Raw genomic sequence first — 21,412 nt, forward strand, 5'->3', positions numbered from 1 at the left:
CATAGCCTGCCGAAAAACACAGCACCAATAGCTCACTTCTGTAGCTTGCACAGTGCGCCACATGCTAGTCGCAACACTGCATGGCAAAGAAGAGAGTTTAAGACACTAGCCGGCACAGAAGAGATCCCAGGTACCGGAGCTCACCCGCACAGCATCAGAGCCAGCTGTGGGCAGTCAGGTTGGTCAGAGACACTGCCCCGGGAGCCGTCTGCTTTCTCACTGGAGCAGCACAGCACTGCTGGTTAAAAAACAAAAAAACTGCTCCTCAGTAACTCCATGCGCCCCCTCAAATCCTGTACCCGGGGCGCATGCCCCCTTAACCCCCCATCTCTATTTGCGGCCCTCCATAAATACATTTTACAATTTACAAATGTATATTTAATTACCTATTTAACTGTTGAACTGGCATTCAAACTGCAAGGTGAACTGACTGACTCTAACAAGGACAATGATATTCAGCCAGGACATGTTACAGTGAATGCAGTAAATTGAAAAAGTAATGCCACTGTCCCTGTGAACCTACATCCATGTTCCAGTACAGCCATGGTTGAGTTAGTGGACACACACAAGGCAGGTGAGCAGATTGTACTCCAGGACAAAGCATCCAAGACTCAGAGTAGGATCCCACAAGTTACCCAACCAGCCAGGCTGGAGGAAGCATTTACCCAGGGTGAGATCTGCACAGAAGGTCAGAGAGTGGATGTACCTCTGAAGTGCAGGCACTGACTAGGCATTGCGGTGCCGTCAGTGGCGAGAATTCATGGCGAAGGGCACTGTGTGAGCTGGTATCCCAAGCCAGGGGACACAGAACTACTGCTGGCATTTAACAATAGGAGGCCGCAGGCATTTGTAATCCTATACTACTGTGGGGACTTAGTAAGTATGATACCATCATGGCTTGCAATTGTGAATGTTTAGTGTACTGTGTATGTATATTTACAATAAAGGGCATTTGCCACTTTACTAAACTGTTTTATCCTCACAACTGTAATTTATATATTTCACTTTTCTTGTAAGTGAATACAGTATATCTTCCATTTAATTGTGAACATTACTTTCAGCCAGCTTTATATACTGTACTTTATTTGAACTTGTCCTCATCTTGAGCTAAATAAACATCTGTTATCTATTTTCTATCCACTCGCTGTGTTTTATTACTTTTGTGTCATTCTAACCATCGCTTTACTCTTTTAATCTCTTATACTACGCCGGAAGCCTCTTTGTCTCTTTGTTTGAAGCAGATGTCTACCAGGATGACATACACATCTCACAGCATCTCTTATGCATCTCTGTTTTAGTTCAGTCAAGCAGGCTCTAGCTTAATTTAAATAAACTGTCATGGTGGCAGTGCCAGATTACCAAATAGGCAGAATAAGCACTGGCCTTTTAGGGGCCCCGCTACAACAGGGCCCCTAAAACTCCTCATGAACGCAGCAGCATGAAACCAGAAAAACAGAAATAGTTTATGGGGAAGTATTGAAAGAATTTGCTTTATATTTTTACTCCTGATCCTTTCTAATAGAACAATTAAGAAAATATTCAACCTATTAGTGTGTGCAATATATTTTCAACTTACTGATTTATGATACAGTAATAGAACTACTTTCATTCATACTCTTTGTACTAGTATTGAGAGGCATCAGATAATCTGGACACTGTACTGCAATTAGAGATGTGTGATTTTTGCTGGATATGGCTCTGATTCGTCGTCCGGATTTGGATTTGCCAAACCGCCGTGACTGGTTTTGGATTTGCATTTGGATTTGGATTTTTTTGAAACATTGACAAAAAAAGGTCACTCACTGTATGCAGCAATGCCCTCCTCAGTCTGGCGCTCTATTCGGGCCGGCCCTGACTATACTGCAGCCACTTTGTGAAGTCTGGAGTCTGGATACAAGACATCCAAAACAGCATAGTGTAACGCAGCAAATAGCAGCATGCATTGAGTGAAATGGTGCAGAGTCCCGGCCACAGCGCCTTATATGGAATCCAAACCCCGTGAGAATCCGATGCCAGGAAGATGATGTTCAGCCTCAATGTGGAATCCAGGTCTGGCAGGAACACAGGATACCGCGCCTCGGGTGAGCTCGGATCCCAATGTTCGGAGCGGCTCGGATTCTAAGCATTCTGAACTGCTCATCTCTTACCATAATACATTCCAACTTTTCAATGCTAGCCATAGCTACATACACTGTAATATGTTTGACCTGCCTGTGGGCCACCGTGCCTTACCCACAGTCTCTCATGGCAATACCTTCTTCTATTAGCAATGCAACTAAAATGGTACAGTCAAGGCTGTAGCCGGGAACTGAAAACATGTTTTTACTTATCTTCTAAAGTTCATTAAATCAGTTTTTTTTCTAATAACACCATACTGCAGTGTGGCCCAGATGGCTTGAACGGGCCTCATGACTGCTCATGTGATGTACTGTACTGAAAATAGCTTTTACAAACGATGTATTATATATTCCAGCATGTGACTGGCCCATTGATTTGCACTTGCAAACATAAATAGACATCATATTACACAATGGGCCTGATTTCTAGTTGGATGGATCACTGTGCACAGGCGTAAACAGGGAGTTTATGCATACAGCGCATGCATAGATGGGAATTTATTAGAGATGTGCGGCCGGCACTTTTCGTGCTTTGTGCTTTGGTTTTGGATCTGGATCCCCGCTCGTGTTTTGGATCTGGATTGGTTTTGCCAAAACCACCCTTTCGGGTTTTGGTTTTGGATCTGGATGATTTTTGAAAAAAATATAAAAACTGCTAAAATCACAGAATTTGGGGGTAATTTTGATCCTACGGTATATTATTAACCTCAATAAAATTAATTTACACTCATTTCCAGTCTATTCTGAACACCTCACACCTCACAATATTGTTTTAAGGCCAAAAGGTTGCACCGAAGTTGCTGGATGACTAAGCTAAGCAACACAAGTGTACGGCACAAACACCTGTTCCATCTAGGAGTGCAACTGTAGTGGCAGACAGGATGGCACTTTTAAAAACTAGGCCCTAAACAGCACATCATGCAAAGAAAAAAAGAGGTGCAATGAGGTAGCTGAATGACTAAGCAAAGCGACTCAAGTGGGTGTCACAAACACCTGTCCCATCTAGGAGTGGCAGTGCAGTGTCAGACAGGATGGCACGTTTAAAAACTAGGCTCCAAACAGCACATCATGCAAAGAAGAAAAAGAGGTGCAATGAGGTAGCTGGATGACTTTGCTAAGCAACACAAGTGTGCGGCACAAACACCTGGCCCATCTAGGAGTGGCACTGCAGTTGCAGACAGGATGGAAGATTTAAAAAACAGGCCCCAAACAGCACATCATGCAAAGAAGAAAAAGAGGTGCAATGAGGTAGCTGGATGACTTTTCTAAGCAACACAAGTTTGCGGCAGAAACGCTTGGCTCATCTAGGAGTGGCACTGCACTTGCAGACAGGATTACAGATTTAAAAACTAGGCCCCAAACAGCACATGATGCAAAGAAAAAAAGAGGTGCAACGAGGTTGCTGGAGGGTTAAGCTAAGCATGAGAAGCTGAGCTACCAGTCATGAACATAGGCCAAGGCCTTAGCCTTTCCTTGCCACTTTGTGTAGTGAATGGCATATTGACAATTTTACATTTCTCTATGACATTGGGCATCGGCCTTAGCAGACGATGTTGATGGAATTGCATCGTCAATGTTATGACTGTTGGCAGCAGCAGCTTCAGCACTAGTACTAGGAACTGGAAGTGGTTCCTGATCTTCCATTATTTTTTCCTCCAAATTGTTGTTCTCCATTTCACAGGACAGCACCCCTTTATTAGTACAGCACACAGAACAGTGCCCCTTTATTTTCACAGCGCCCCTGTATTCTTACAGCATGTAATGTTATTTTAACAGCAGCAGTAGCACCGCTGAATATATACAACATACAGGGCCAGTGTAATGTTATCATGACATCAGCACCCCTATATTTCACAGCATTCAGGAACAGAGTGCTTTTAATTTTTAACTGCACCCAAACTTTTATAGCAGACAGGGCCAGTGTAATGTTATTAAGACATCAGCACCCCTATATTTCCCAGTGCCCCTGCCCCCTGTACAACACAGTGACAGCCAGGACAGCAACACACATGTACAGCTGCAGCACCCGGCAGTGACACCAGGGACAGCCAGGACAGCACCCCTAACACAGCACAGATAAACCACAGTGACTGCAGCAGCACCCCAACAGAGCACACACTAACCCCACGCCACCACCCACAGAAAGAGAGAGGTCTGTCTCCCTCAAACTCCAAGTCCGGAGTGAAAATGGCGGCAACGCGCAGCTGTTTATATGGGATCCAAAGCCTGCAAGAATCCAACAGTGGGATGATGACATTTTGCCTCGTTCTGGTTTCCGAGTCTGGCGGGAAGTCCCGAGCCGGGCTCGGATCCAGGCTCAGGACGTGAAGTTCGGGGGGGTTCGGTTCTCATGGAACAGAACCCGCTCATCCCTAGATTTTATGCATATTTGTGTATCTCCATCCTAAGCTGAGTTGGACAAAACTTGGCTGAATTTGTCTTTCTGCAAAATAGAGCATTTTGGTGTAGGAACTGGGCAGTGACACTGCGATCACATGTGATTGCCCTGATTTGTGGGAGTATCATGCGAGTCCCGTGGGTGTGCATCTAAAGCTTCAAGCTATTCTGAGCTGGGAAGCCTGTGCGTATGGGTAGCCTGTGTCTGACAGGTAACTTGCACATAGCATGGGGCAGGTGCAAGTGCTGATACTAATGGTGACAAGCAGGGGCGCCGAAAACCTTGCCGGGTCCCGGTAATGGGAGGGGGCATGGCTAATGGGGGGCTGCGGTGAGACTGAGGCTGAATTAGCTGTACAGGGGGGATGCTAGTCCCCTATGCGGTGGGCAGCGGGCGGTGGTGGCAGCAGCAGCAGAGAAAAAGGAATCGGTGGCAGGCGGGTGCAATCGCTACCCATCCGCACATCACGGAAATGGGAGAGAGGATTGACTGACTGCTTCTCCATCTCTGCCCAGCACAGCACACTGCAGTGTGTGCCATATGCTGTGCTGGGGAGATAGGCTGCTGCAGCAGTAAGTCCTCACTCTCCCTCCCTGCACAAAGTACCTCTGCAATGGGGTAGGGATGGAGAGGGGGAAGGGGGGGTGTAGCGGGACCCGGGCCCTCGCCGGGCCCTCCAACAGGCCCGGGTAAACAGTACCCGCTCCTGTCCCATCTCGGCGCCACTGGTGATAGGTGCTGTGGCTGGCATAAAATCAGTGGGCAGCACCTGTTTCTGCTTGCAGACACACGGAACCCTGCATTAGCCCTACAAATTTTGTATTAGCATAAGGCAGTAAGTCAGGCTTAAGCGGCTGCGTGCAACTCAGAATCAGGCCCAATATCTAATTAATATGTGATTGTTTTATACATACAGTATCTTACATAACATATTTTATTTATTTCAATAAATAAATCCTATTTTTGTTTTCATTCGATTAACACCATCCAGGGGTGCTTGTTTAATAAACTTCCCCACGGGTGTGGAATATGCTTGACCGGCGGTCAGCATACCGACGCCGGGATCCCAGCAGCGGAATCCCGGCGTCGGTATGCTGACCGCCGGGATCCGCCATGATCCGGAGACCAATTTGGGTAATGTGCATGTGCGGTAGAGATGAGCGGGTTCGGTTTCTCTGAATCCGAACCCGCCAGAATTTCATGTTTTTTTTCACGGGTCCGAGCGACTCGGATCTTCCCGCCTTGCTCGGTTAACCCGAGCGCGCCCGAACGTCATCATGACGCTGTCGGATTCTCGCGAGGCTCGGATTCTATCGCGAGACTCGGATTCTATATAAGGAGCCGCGCGTCGCCGCCATTTTCACACGTGCATTGAGATTGATAGGGAGAGGACGTGGCTGGCGTCCTCTCCGTTTAGAATTAGAATAGATTAGAGAGACACTTGATTTACTAATTTTGGGGAGCATTAGGAGTACTCAGTAGTGTACAGTGCAGAGTTTTGCTGATAGTGACCAGTGACCACCACTTTTATTTATAATCCGTTCTCTGCCTGAAAAAAGCGATACACAGCACACAGTGACTCAGTCACATACCATATCTGTGTGCACTGCTCAGGCTCAGGCCAGTGTGCTGCATCATCTATTATCTATATATAATATTATATATATCTGTCTGACTGCTCAGCTCACACAGCTTATAATTGTGGGGGAGACTGGGGAGCACTACTGCAGTGCCAGTTATAGGTTATAGCAGGAGCCAGGAGTACATAATATATTATATAGTGAGTGACCACCAGACACACAGTGCAGTTTATTTAATATATCCGTTCTCTGCCTGAAAAAAGCGATACACACAGTGACTCAGTCAGTCACATACCATATCTGTGTGCACTGCTCAGGCTCAGGCCAGTGTGCTGCATCATCTATATATATATTATATATCTGTCTGACTGCTCAGCTCACACAGCTTATAATTGTGGGGGAGACTGGGGAGCACTACTGCAGTGCCAGTTATAGGTTATAGCAGGAGCCAGGAGTACATAATATTATATTAAAATTAAACAGTGCACACTTTTGCTGCAGGAGTGCCACTGCCAGTGTGACTAGTGACCAGTGACCTGACCACCAGTATATAATATTAGTAGTATACTATCTCTTTATCAACCAGTCTATATTAGCAGCAGACACAGTACAGTGCGGTAGTTCACGGCTGTGGCTACCTCTGTGTCGGCACTCGGCAGCCCGTCCATAATTGTATATACCACCTAACCGTGGTTTTTTTTTCTTTCTTTATACATACATACTAGTTACGAGTATACTATCTCTTTATCAACCAGTCTATATTAGCAGCAGACACAGTACAGTGCGGTAGTTCACGGCTGTGGCTACCTCTGTGTCGGCACTCGGCAGCCCGTCCATAATTGTATATACCACCTAACCGTGGTTTTTTTTTCTTTCTTTATACATACATACTAGTTACGAGTATACTATCTCTTTATCAACCAGTCTATATATTAGCAGCAGACACAGTACAGTGCGGTAGTTCACGGCTGTGGCTACCTCTGTGTCGGCACTCGGCAGCCCGTCCATAATTGTATATACCACCTAACCGTGGTTTTTTTTTCTTTCTTTATACATACATACTAGTTACGAGTATACTATCTCTTTATCAACCAGTCTATATTAGCAGCAGACACAGTACAGTGCGGTAGTTCACGGCTGTGGCTACCTCTGTGTCGGCACTCGGCAGCCCGTCCATAATTGTATATACCACCTAACCGTGGTTTTTTTTTCTTTCTTTATACATACATACTAGTTACGAGTATACTATCTCTTTATCAACCAGTCTATATATTAGCAGCAGACACAGTACAGTGCGGTAGTTCACGGCTGTGGCTACCTCTGTGTCGGCACTCGGCAGCCCGTCCATAATTGTATATAGTATACCACCTAACCGTGGTTTTTTTTTCTTTCTTTATACATACATACTAGTTACGAGTATACTATCTCTTTATCAACCAGTCTATATATTAGCAGCAGACACAGTACAGTGCGGTAGTTCACGGCTGTGGCTACCTCTGTGTCGGCACTCGGCAGCCCGTCCATAATTGTATATACCACCTAACCGTGGTTTTTTTTTCTTTCTTTATACATACATACTAGTTACGAGTATACTATCTCTTTATCAACCAGTCTATATATTAGCAGCAGACACAGTACAGTGCGGTAGTTCACGGCTGTGGCTACCTCTGTGTCGGCACTCGGCAGCCCGTCCATAATTGTATATACCACCTAACCGTGGTTTTTTTTTCTTTCTTTATACATACATACTAGTTACGAGTATACTATCTCTTTATCAACCAGTCTATATATTAGCAGCAGACACAGTACAGTGCGGTAGTTCACGGCTGTGGCTACCTCTGTGTCGGCACTCGGCAGCCCGTCCATAATTGTATATACCACCTAACCGTGGTTTTTTTTTCTTTCTTTATACATACATACTAGTTACGAGTATACTATCTCTTTATCAACCAGTCTATATATTAGCAGCAGACACAGTACAGTGCGGTAGTTCACGGCTGTGGCTACCTCTGTGTCGGCACTCGGCAGCCCGTCCATAATTGTATATACCACCTAACCGTGGTTTTTTTTTCTTTCTTTATACATACATACTAGTTACGAGTATACTATCTCTTTATCAACCAGTCTATATATTAGCAGCAGACACAGTACAGTGCGGTAGTTCACGGCTGTGGCTACCTCTGTGTCGGCACTCGGCAGCCCGTCCATAATTGTATACTAGTATCCAATCCATCCATCTCCATTGTTTACCTGAGGTGCCTTTTAGTTGTGCCTATTAAAATATGGAGAACAAAAATGTTGAGGTTCCAAAATTAGGGAAAGATCAAGATCCACTTCCACCTCGTGCTGAAGCTGCTGCCACTAGTCATGGCCGAGACGATGAAATGCCAGCAACGTCGTCTGCCAAGGCCGATGCCCAATGGCATAGTACAGAGCATGTCAAAACCAAAACACCAAATATCAGTAAAAAAAGGACTCCAAAACCTAAAATAAAATTGTCGGAGGAGAAGCGTAAACTTGCCAATATGCCATTTACCACACGGAGTGGCAAGGAACGGCTGAGGCCCTGGCCTATGTTCATGGCTAGTGGTTCAGCTTCACATGAGGATGGAAGCACTCAGCCTCTCGCTAGAAAACTGAAAAGACTCAAGCTGGCAAAAGCACCGCAAAGAACTGTGCGTTCTTTGAAATCCCAAATCCACAAGGAGAGTCCAATTGTGTCGGTTGCGATGCCTGACCTTCCCAACACTGGACGTGAAGAGCATGCGCCTTCCACCATTTGCACGCCCCCTGCAAGTGCTGGAAGGAGCACCCGCAGTCCAGTTCCTGATAGTCAGATTGAAGATGTCAGTGTTGAAGTACACCAGGATGAGGAGGATATGGGTGTTGCTGGCGCTGGGGAGGAAATTGACCAGGAGGATTCTGATGGTGAGGTGGTTTGTTTAAGTCAGGCACCCGGGGAGACACCTGTTGTCCGTGGGAGGAATATGGCCGTTGACATGCCAGGTGAAAATACCAAAAAAATCAACTCTTCGGTGTGGAGGTATTTCACCAGAAATGCGGACAACAGGTGTCAAGCCGTGTGTTCCCTTTGTCAAGCTGTAATAAGTAGGGGTAAGGACGTTAACCACCTCGGAACATCCTCCCTTATACGTCACCTGCAGCGCATTCATAATAAGTCAGTGACAAGTTCAAAAACTTTGGGTGACAGCGGAAGCAGTCCACTGACCAGTAAATCCCTTCCTCTTGTAACCAAGCTCACGCAAACCACCCCACCAACTCCCTCAGTGTCAATTTCCTCCTTCCCCAGGAATGCCAATAGTCCTGCAGGCCATGTCACTGGCAATTCTGACGAGTCCTCTCCTGCCTGGGATTCCTCCGATGCATCCTTGCGTGTAACGCCTACTGCTGCTGGCGCTGCTGTTGTTGCCGCTGGGAGTCGATGGTCATCCCAGAGGGGAAGTCGTAAGCCCACTTGTACTACTTCCAGTAAGCAATTGACTGTTCAACAGTCCTTTGCGAGGAAGATGAAATATCACAGCAGTCATCCTACTGCAAAGCGGATAACTGAGTCCTTGACAACTATGTTGGTGTTAGACGTGCGTCCGGTATCCGCCGTTAGTTCACAGGGAACTAGACAATTTATTGAGGCAGTGTGCCCCCGTTACCAAATACCATCTAGGTTCCACTTCTCTAGGCAGGCGATACCGAGAATGTACACGGACGTCAGAAAAAGACTCACCAGTGTCCTAAAAAATGCAGTTGTACCCAATGTCCACTTAACCACGGACATGTGGACAAGTGGAGCAGGGCAGGGTCAGGACTATATGACTGTGACAGCCCACTGGGTAGATGTATGGACTCCCGCCGCAAGAACAGCAGCGGCGGCACCAGTAGCAGCATCTCGCAAACGCCAACTCTTTCCTCGGCAGGCTACGCTTTGTATCACCGCTTTCCAGAATACGCACACAGCTGAAAACCTCTTACGGCAACTGAGGAAGATCATCGCGGAATGGCTTACCCCAATTGGACTCTCCTGTGGATTTGTGGCATCGGACAACGCCAGCAATATTGTGTGTGCATTAAATATGGGCAAATTCCAGCACGTCCCATGTTTTGCACATACCTTGAATTTGGTGGTGCAGAATTTTTTAAAAAACGACAGGGGCGTGCAAGAGATGCTGTCGGTGGCCAGAAAAATTGCGGGACACTTTCGGCGTACAGGCACCACGTACAGAAGACTGGAGCACCACCAAAAACTACTGAACCTGCCCTGCCATCATCTGAAGCAAGAAGTGGTAACGAGGTGGAATTCAACCCTCTATATGCTTCAGAGGTTGGAGGAGCAGCAAAAGGCCATTCAAGCCTATACAATTGAGCACGATATAGGAGATGGAATGCACCTGTCTCAAGTGCAGTGGAGAATGATTTCAACGTTGTGCAAGGTTCTGATGCCCTTTGAACTTGCCACACGTGAAGTCAGTTCAGACACTGCCAGCCTGAGTCAGGTCATTCCCCTCATCAGGCTTTTGCAGAAGAAGCTGGAGGCATTGAAGAAGGAGCTAAAAGGGAGCGATTCCGCTAGGCATGTGGGACTTGTGGATGCAGCCCTTAATTCGCTTAACAAGGATTCACGGGTGGTCAATCTGTTGAAATCAGAGCACTACATTTTGGCCACCGTGCTCGATCCTAGATTTAAAGCCTACCTTGGATCTCTCTTTCCGGCAGACACAGGTCTGCTGGGGTTGAAAGACCTGCTGGTGACAAAATTGTCAAGTCAAGCGGAACGCGACCTGTCAACATCTCCTCCTTCACATTCTCCCGCAACTGGGGGTGCGAGGAAAAGGCTCAGAATTCCGAGCCCACCCGCTGGCGGTGATGCAGGGCAGTCTGGAGCGACTGCTGATGCTGACATCTGGTCCGGACTGAAGGACCTGACAACGATTACGGACATGTCGTCTACTGTCACTGCATATGATTCTCTCAACATTGATAGAATGGTGGAGGATTATATGAGTGACCGCATCCAAGTAGGCACGTCACACAGTCCGTACTTACACTGACAGGAAAAAGAGGCAATTTGGAGGCCCTTGCACAAACTGGCTTTATTCTACCTAAGTTGCCCTCCCACAAGTGTGTACTCCGAAAGAGTGTTTAGTGCCGCCGCTCACCTTGTCAGCAATCGGCGTACGAGGTTACATCCAGAAAATGTGGAGAAGATGATGTTCATTAAAATGAATTATAATCAATTCCTCCGCGGAGACATTGACCAGCAGCAATTGCCTCCACAAAGTACACAGGGAGCTGAGATGGTGGATTCCAGTGGGGACGAATTGATAATCTGTGAGGAGGGGGATGTACACGGTGATATATCGGAGGGTGAAGATGAGGTGGACATCTTGCCTCTGTAGAGCCAGTTTGTGCAAGGAGAGATTAATTGCTTCTTTTTTGGGGGGGGTCCAAACCAACCCGTCATATCAGTCACAGTCGTGTGGCAGACCCTGTCACTGAAATGATGGGTTGGTTAAAGTGTGCATGTCCTGATTTGTTTATACAACATAAGGGTGGGTGGGAGGGCCCAAGGACAATTCCATCTTGCACCTCTTTTTTCTTTTCTTTTTCTTTGCATCATGTGCTGATTGGGGAGGGTTTTTTTGGAAGGGACATCCTGCGTGACACTGCAGTGCCACTCCTAGATGGGCCCGGTGTTTGTGTCGGCCACTAGGGTCGCTAATCTTACTCACACAGTCAGCTACCTCATTGCGCCTCTTTTTTTCTTTGCGTCATGTGCTGTTTGGGGAGGGGTTTTTGGAAGGGACATCCTGCGTGACACTGCAGTGCCACTCCTAGATGGGCCCGGTGTTTGTGTCGGCCACTAGGGTCGCTAATCTTACTCACACAGCTACCTCATTGCGCCTCTTTTTTTCTTTGCGTCATGTGCTGTTTGGGGAGGGTTTTTTGGAAGGGACATCCTGCGTGACACTGCAGTGCCACTCCTAGATGGGCCCGGTGTTTGTGTCGGCCACTAGGGTCGCTAATCTTACTCACACAGCTACCTCATTGCGCCTCTTTTTTTCTTTGCGTCATGTGCTGTTTGGGGAGGGTTTTTTGGAAGGGACATCCTGCGTGACACTGCAGTGCCACTCCTAGATGGGCCCGGTGTTTGTGTCGGCCACTAGGGTCGCTAATCTTACTCACACAGCTACCTCATTGCGCCTCTTTTTTTCTTTGCGTCATGTGCTGTTTGGGGAGGGTTTTTTGGAAGGGCCATCCTGCGTGACACTGCAGTGCCACTCCTAGATGGGCCCGGTGTTTGTGTCGGCCACTAGGGTCGCTAATCTTACTCACACAGCTACCTCATTGCGCCTCTTTTTTTCTTTGCGTCATGTGCTGTTTGGGGAGGGTTTTTTGGAAGGGCCATCCTGCGTGACACTGCAGTGCCACTCCTAGATGGGCCCGGTGTTTGTGTCGGCCACTAGGGTCGCTAATCTTACTCACACAGCTACCTCATTGCGCCTCTTTTTTTCTTTGCGTCATGTGCTGTTTGGGGAGGGTTTTTTGGAAGGGACATCCTGCGTGACACTGCAGTGCCACTCCTAGATGGGCCCGGTGTTTGTGTCGGCCACTAGGGTCGCTTATCTTACTCACACAGCGACCTCGGTGCAAATTTTAGGACTAAAAATAATATTGTGAGGTGTGAGGTATTCAGAATAGACTGAAAATTAGTGTAAATTATGGTTTTTGAGGTTAATAATACTTTGGGATCAAAATGACCCCCAAATTCTATGATTTAAGCTGTTTTTTAGTGTTTTTTGAAAAAAACACCCGAATCCAAAACACACCCGAATCCGACAAAAAAAATTCGGTGAGGTTTTGCCAAAACGCGGTCGAACCCAAAACACGGCCGCGGAACCGAACCCAAAACCAAAACACAAAACCCGAAAAATTTCAGGCGCTCATCTCTAATGTGCGGCAGCCATTTTGGCAGCGATTTCCACCGCGACCGCAATACTGGACTCCGGAAAGGTAGGTATTAACATGGGTGCAGTGTGTGCAGTGTGGGGACCCAGGGGCCTGTGTGCACCGCACACATTGCACCCATTACAGAAACGCCAATGCATTGCTACTAAGCAATTAAGTTTTCATATCATAACAATTTCTTAACAGACCACTTTAAAAGGAATAAAAATTAAAAGTGTGTGATGCATGGGACTTTATGTTCACTTTCTGGAGAATAATCCATAAACTTATTTTCTTATTTTTCTTTTTTAATAACAGCAGATAACAATACAATAATATGGAAAAATAGGGAGGTATCCAATTACCCGTGGTAATTATATCACGGGGGGTTATCCAATTAGCCCTGATCGGCGCGCTCCTCCCCCCTATTCTGGCATTGTCTCAGGCACCCGAAGCATAAGCCACGATAAGTGGCCTGTCGAAGCAACGTTAACACAAGGGATCGGGAGCTTATCCCGAATCCCATGTGTTATTGCATGATCGTGGGTCCATTTTTGGCCAATCATAAAACCCTCTAATTAGATACCACAATATTGACCATTGGTCAAAAATCTCAATATCCGTCCATTTTGATTTGCCGATAACGGATCGCTTCTAATAGCCCCATAGACAAATAAAATCAAAGCATAAACAATAGAGTTTATTATACAGTTAATAGAAATAATAAACAGACAATCCCAGTTGGCTGCTCACTTTGATTAAATGTTCACAGTTTTTATTCTTTAAAGGTAAGTGAAAGGTATGCTAAAACCCAGTAGTCAAAGTGGGCTGATATACAGCAATATGCCATACTTCCATTTCTCCTACTGCTTCTTTTATAATAATTTTAAAAATGCATTTTAAATTTGCATAATTGTAATATCTATATCAAAAGATACATAAAACACTATGTATGCAGTACCAAACATCTGTAACTGTTATTTATTGGAGTAAGGGAGACTACTCAAATTACTTGTAGTCTCAGGCTCCAATCAGATCTTGCAGCCAATGGTTCTATACAAAGGGCATTAATGAGGGAAGACAAGAGGCAGCCTTGTGTTGTGACATACTGAGGCCAAACATTGACCAACACTTTTGCAATGAGCTTGATATCAATGTTCAGCCAGGAGATAGATCTGTGATAAGAACATTTGGTTGCGGTCCTCAAGTCACCCCAACAGTCCAGGTTTTAGGTATATCCATGGCTCAGCACAGATGGTTAAATCAAATTGACTGAGGTGCTAATTAAGTCACCTGTAGCCAAGCATGGATACATTTAAAACCAGGACCGTTGGGGTGCCTTGAGGACCGCGCTTGGGAACCTCTGGTTTAGGGCGAAACTGAAATAACTGCATTAAGTTGAGCTGATGCCTTGGCATGTCCTCTCTAACCTTTGACTACATGATAATTGCCTATTATAGCCCTTTCTTGTCAGTCACAACCAATGTAGATGCAAATGACATGCATCTGTCTCTGCATCACCCGTATTTGCATACATTTGGTTCCAGAATATACATAGTCTTTAAACCCAAAGAAAATTCAGTTTTGCCCTTGTCAAAATCTAATTGGATTTTCCCTCTCAAGTTCATAATTTGTTTATAGATCTGTCCTGGGTGGGTATATTATGAATCTGCCCCAGCCATTGTAACTTTTAAATTAAGGTGGGTATCAGTCACAATTGATGATTGCGCCTCTTACTACTGATTTATGAGCTGCCAACACCTTAAATAGCTGGAGATCTGCAGTTAAATTTAATTTGAGATATATTTGCAGTTGCACAGATATATATTATCTGTATATCTCGTACAGCTTTATTCAGTCTCCAGCAGTGACGGCTGCAGCGCCAACCATATAGTGCAGGAGGGAACTGCTTAGCACATATAAACATACATGTTTAATGTATATAATATATGTGCTGGCTGGTTCCCATGGGGATTGGCAGTGCTGTGTGCATCAGGTGCCATGTGGCACCCGGGACTCAGCATAAGACATCACACTCCTTCTAAGCCGCAGCCGCCACTGGACTCCAGCACGGAAGTCCCCTCAGGTTATCCTGCAGATCAAAGGAAGACCAAATGATTGAGCGGCCCATGTTACAGTGGATATACAGCCCCTAGAAAAGCTCTAAGGATGTAAATTCATGTCTTTATGTGAGTGGTGAGGGTGTTAGCGCAGAGTAAAATCTTTAAAGTTAGTTTGGTTGCTCACCAACAATCAAGCAAACCAGCCATAGAGAAATGCTAAGTTACTGCTTTAGAGCCGATCAGGAGTTTAGAGATGTGTCTGGTTCCAGATTTATCTTGTGATTAAGATATACAGTATATACATTGTTAATTAACATTATAGGCAGTCAATTAAAATCTATTTAGTAAAGCCAACTTCAGCACTAATGCTGTCACATACATACATACATACAGGGCCAGTTGGAGTTCCTGCTCTCATTCAGGTACAAGAGAAATATAAGCCGGATGCTTACAAGCACCTCCGTATAAAGTCCTTAGACAAACAAAATCCCCTGGACTTTGCAAATGATCTTTCTTGTGAGTTGCTTGGGAATTGAAGCTATTCTCCTTTGATGTAAAAGATGAAACTTACATATTATAACTAGATCAATGAAGCTACGTAACCTGGGAAACAAATGGTGTTTTTTCTTCTCTCACTACTAGCTTTAACATTTTTCATAAAGAAGTCAACATTCATTAGGAGTGCTGTGGGCTTTGTGTTACAGTGCTCCATAAAATTGTCTAGTTTTTCATGATGCCTCTATTAACACTTCATAAATTCTGAAATGTATCAGTCTCTTAGGTTGGCTGTTGCTTTTGTTGAAGTAACTGAATCCCTAAAAATGTTGATCTATTGCTTGTACTAAAGACCAACTCTCCATGACAGTCAATGGAGCAGCTGAAGAAGATTTGTGATGCTAGTTAGCTAAATTCTAGGGGCAAAAGTGAAATGCAGGAAATTAAAGACAATAGGGCAATATACTGTAGTGCTGACGATATTCACCTAGGATTATTACTCACACTTTGGAAATACATGGAAAAGTGTAGATCTTGTCACTCATTAATGGTTTTGCAAAGTATATTTTAAGAGAGTGGGGGTAGATTCTGCACTGTCTGGAAATGTACTTAAAGGGCATCAATAATTACACCAGCAGAAACATCTGTTAGTGTATCCATGGTGTTGGTGGTGCAAAAGATGCAGTAATGTCCAGTACTGTATATAGATATAAAAGACAAAAATAAAGAAACTCCTTTATTGTGTACTTCTTACTAAATTAAGTTTATTCAAATATAACTTTTGATTCAGTATTATTTAAATGGTGTAAGTTTATACCTTGTAATAAACAAAATGCATGCTAAAAAAAAAGTAGACTATAATAGCCATGTTTGTCCATATAGTTTATGACTGACAGCCACCAGTACTGGTTTTGCCTATTACATTGACCATAAATAATTTGAGTTGGTCCTCGACCACCAATCCAAGGCACCCCTGCAAGTGTCCCGTAGCACACAGTTTGAGAACCACTGTTCTATATAATGATGAGAAGCTCTTCTAAGTATCTTTCAAATGAATCAGTTTATTAAAAAATATAATAAAATGCAAAACTGTGAATAAATCGAGAGCTAACCTGAGTCTGTTCAGCTTACAGACAGAAACAATATTGCACATGTGGAAGTATGTTACAGAATATAACATTATTGTACATCAAAGCATTCTGTATGAATCCATACCAACTTATAATGATGGGTTTCCACAAAAGCAGTCTGTCCAGTACTGTACATTAAACAATCTGTCCAAGTACTGTACATTAAGGCACTCAAAACAGGTTCTTAACCATTAAACAGTCGCTCGCACATAATTTTTACATGTAGCAGGTTCATTTATGTGAGCAGTTTAATATACCAGAGAAATATATATATGGGGTTCAAATCAGGTTTGTTTTCAACTTTAACAATTATTAGAAAACATAACATAAAGATAATAAGAAAACATAAATTGCTAAATAGCCAAATTTAGGTTTATATCAGCATGTTTTTGTGTGAAATCCGATTTTCTTACTGTGCATAAAAACAAAATAGTTTTACTTTCCCCACCTATGAAGAGTGTGTTGCATCTTGTGTTTTATGATTCCTTGCACTTAGAGAGGCGGAACGGAGGCGGAATTGGCATAAAGTATAGATCGGTTATAGTAAGGGCATGTTCATGCAAATGTAACTTGGACCCCAATATGCAGCTTCACATCTATCAGGAGGCATGTATATGGTGGGAGCTCAACCCTTGGTGCAAAGTAAGCGATGAAGATGATGATGATGATGATGATGATGATGATGATGATGACGATGATGATGATGATTGGCAGTTACATAGGACTGGATGGGGTATATTTATTAAAGTGTGGGTTTATAGATGTAAAGATTCTACTTATCATTTATCTAGCACCTTCTAGAAGATACTAGCTACAATCTAATTTGTTGCTATGGGCAACATCTCCACTTCTTTAAACCCATACTTTAGTAAATATACCCCTATGAGTACCTTTTGAGCCTTTCCACAAGTACTGTACTATATAAATTACTACTACTACTACTACTACTACTACTACTACTAATAATAATAATAATAATAATAATAATGATGATAATAATAATGTCTCTATTTGCATTCAGTGTACAGCAGGCAAGGAAATTCCCATATGATTTTTAAACAGGTGTTTGTGTTATTTGAACTTAATCATTATTTTCATATTGTTTTTCTGTCTGTATTTAATCAAATTTCACATGGTGAATATGAGTTTCATTTTTATTTAACACTGTCCATATACAGATCAGAGGTAAATCAGCAATCAGAAGCGGCTAGCTAGCATGGGCCATCATCACCATCCTCATCGCCATCATCATCAGTGCATGTACTCAGGCACCTGCAAATGACAGGGCATGCTGTATGTATTTCTCTCTGTGGGTCTGCCTCAGTTGCAATTAAATGAACATGTGCTTACTTTATTCAGACCTTGTTTGACCTCCCTTCCCTCCCTTTTTCCTGCATACAGACTTAGTCATAAGCTTTATTTTTTGTTGGCATGTGCAACACAAAGTTGTGTTTTTATATTACACAAAATAAACAAGCAGACATATGCCCAACTAGCATGGGCTCGCTTAAAGTTCATTTTAAATTACTAGAAAAAGTTTGCGTACTCAAATACTATTTTTGAAAATATTTCTATTTACAGCCTGCAGTAATAAAACCACCACCCACAGTTGTATGCTACATATGTGGCCGTGAGTTTGGCACAAAATCTATCAACATCCATGAACCCCAGTGCTTAAAGAAGTGGCATCTGGAAAATGAAAAATTACCTAAGAATTTGCAAAGACCTGAACCAAAGAAGCCAGAAGTCAGAGCGATTGGGGGTAAGGCAGAAGAAAAACTGCACTTGATACTCTGTGATCTTCTATGTTCTTTAACATTAAATATTCTCAACCATTTTAGTCAAATTTGAGTACTTTAATTTATGCACAGCTGATAATTTTATGCAAGATGTGCTGAAACCATTGTAGATACACTGTAGAATTGATAGGTAATTGAACAATTTCCTAAATCAGGAGTAAAATTTATTTATTTATTTTATCATTATTATTATTATTTATTTACTTATATAGCGCAGCTTATTCCGTTGCGCTTTACAATTAGAACAACAGTGGGCATAAAGAGACAGACATAGAGGAAGGAGGGCCCTGCTTGCAAGCTTAGGGTGTGTACACATGGTGAGATATTTTCTTTCGATTTTGACTATATAGTCAAAATCGCAAGAAAAGTTAGTGCAGATCGCAAGGTGAAAGTCACCTTGCGATCCCAATTCGATCCCGATGCGCGGCCCCGCCAGGTCGGCATCACAAGAAAAGATAGACTGTGCAGGCAAGTCAATCCTTGCTAGATCGGTGTACTATCTAGTTCATCTCACATGTCAATGACATCTCACATAAGCCAAAATCTCACATAAGCCAAAATCGTAAGCACACATAGTCCATATCTCAAGAAAAGTTAGTCAAAATCTGTGGTGCTGGGCTCCGGGGGGGGGGGGAGGTTCAAGGGAAATCGCAAGTGAAAATTGGGCATAGCAAGGATCTCACTGTGTGTACACACCCTTACACCCTTACAATCTATAGAGAAATAGGCATTGATACACAAAGATAGATGCAACCTATTGCATAATGGTCCACTAGATTGCTAGGTTCTTAATGGGTTGGATGATATGATCACTAGAGATGAGCGCCTGAAATTTTTCGGGTTTTGTGTTTTGGTTTTGGGTTCGGTTCCGCGGCCGTGTTTTGGGTTCGAACGCGTTTTGGCAAAACCTCACCGAATTTTTTTTGTCGGATTCGGGTGTGTTTTGGATTCGGGTGTTTTTTTCAAAAAACACTAAAAAACAGCTTAAATCATAGAATTTGGGGGTCATTTTGATCCCAAAGTATTATTAACCTCAAAAACCATAATTTACACTCATTTTCAGTCTATTCTGAATACCTCACACCTCACAATATTATTTTTAGTCCTAAAATTTGCACCGAGGTCGCTGTGTGAGTAAGATAAGCGACCCTAGTGGCCGACACAAACACCGGGCCCATCTAGGAGTGGCACTGCAGTGTCACGCAGGATGTCCCTTCCAAAAAACCCTCCCCAAACAGCACATGACGCAAAGAAAAAAAGAGGCGCAATGAGGTAGCTGTGTGAGTAAGATTAGCGACCCTAGTGGCCGACACAAACACCGGGCCCATCTAGGAGTGGCACTGCAGTGTCACGCAGGATGGCCCTTCCAAAAAACCCTCCCCAAACAGCACATGACGCAAAGAAAAAAAGAGGCGCAATGAGGTAGCTGTGTGAGTAAGATTAGCGACCCTAGTGGCCGACACAAACACCGGGCCCATCTAGGAGTGGCACTGCAGTGTCACGCAGGATGTCCCTTCCAAAAAACCCTCCCCAAACAGCACATGACGCAAAGAAAAAAAGAGGCGCAATGAGGTAGCTGTGTGAGTAAGATTAGCGACCCTAGTGGCCGACACAAACACCGGGCCCATCTAGGAGTGGCACTGCAGTGTCACGCAGGATGTCCCTTCCAAAAAACCCTCCCCAATCAGCACATGATGCAAAGAAAAAGAAAAGAAAAAAGAGGTGCAAGATGGAATTGTCCTTGGGCCCTCCCACCCACCCTTATGTTGTATAAACAAAACAGGACATGCACACTTTAACCAACCCATCATTTCAGTGACAGGGTCTGCCACACGACTGTGACTGATATGACGGGTTGGTTTGGACCCCCCCCAAAAAAGAAGCAATTAATCTCTCCTTGCACAAACTGGCTCTACAGAGGCAAGATGTCCACCTCATCTTCACCCTCCGATATATCACCGTGTACATCCCCCTCCTCACAGATTATCAATTCGTCCCCACTGGAATCCACCATCTCAGCTCCCTGTGTACTTTGTGGAGGCAATTGCTGCTGGTCAATGTCTCCGCGGAGGAATTGATTATAATTCATTTTAATGAACATCATCTTCTCCACATTTTCTGGATGTAACCTCGTACGCCGATTGCTGACAAGGTGAGCGGCGGCACTAAACACTCTTTCGGAGTACACACTTGTGGGAGGGCAACTTAGGTAGAATAAAGCCAGTTTGTGCAAGGGCCTCCAAATTGCCTCTTTTTCCTGCCAGTATAAGTACGGACTGTGTGACGTGCCTACTTGGATGCGGTCACTCATATAATCCTCCACCATTCTATCAATGTTGAGAGAATCATATGCAGTGACAGTAGACGACATGTCCGTAATCGTTGTCAGGTCCTTCAGTCCGGACCAGATGTCAGCATCAGCAGTCGCTCCAGACTGCCCTGCATCACCGCCAGCGGGTGGGCTCGGAATTCTGAGCCTTTTCCTCGCACCCCCAGTTGCGGGAGAATGTGAAGGAGGAGATGTTGACAGGTCGCGTTCCGCTTGACTTGACAATTTTGTCACCAGCAGGTCTTTCAACCCCAGCAGACCTGTGTCTGCCGGAAAGAGAGATCCAAGGTAGGCTTTAAATCTAGGATCGAGCACGGTGGCCAAAATGTAGTGCTCTGATTTCAACAGATTGACCACCCGTGAATCCTTGTTAAGCGAATTAAGGGCTGCATCCACAAGTCCCACATGCCTAGTGGAATCGCTCCCTTTTAGCTCCTTCTTCAATGCCTCCAGCTTCTTCTGCAAAAGCCTGATGAGGGGAATGACCTGACTCAGGCTGGCAGTGTCTGAACTGACTTCACGTGTGGCAAGTTCAAAGGGC

General features: G+C 44.4%; 1 protein-coding gene across 1 annotated transcript in view; it reads left to right on the forward strand.

The window, feature by feature from the left end:
* The window catches only part of LOC135063450 (zinc finger protein 474-like), a 41,024-nt gene that overhangs the window by 9,965 nt on the left and 9,647 nt on the right, over positions 1-21,412 (forward strand). The window contains exon 3 of the mRNA XM_063964209.1: positions 18,325-18,505. Within this exon, the coding sequence (XP_063820279.1) occupies positions 18,325-18,505 (181 nt within the window). The remainder of the gene's footprint in view (positions 1-18,324; positions 18,506-21,412) is intronic.

The sequence above is a fragment of the Pseudophryne corroboree genome, chromosome 1, assembly GCF_028390025.1.
Source record: "Pseudophryne corroboree isolate aPseCor3 chromosome 1, aPseCor3.hap2, whole genome shotgun sequence".
Classification (NCBI taxonomy): Eukaryota; Metazoa; Chordata; class Amphibia; order Anura; family Myobatrachidae; genus Pseudophryne; species Pseudophryne corroboree.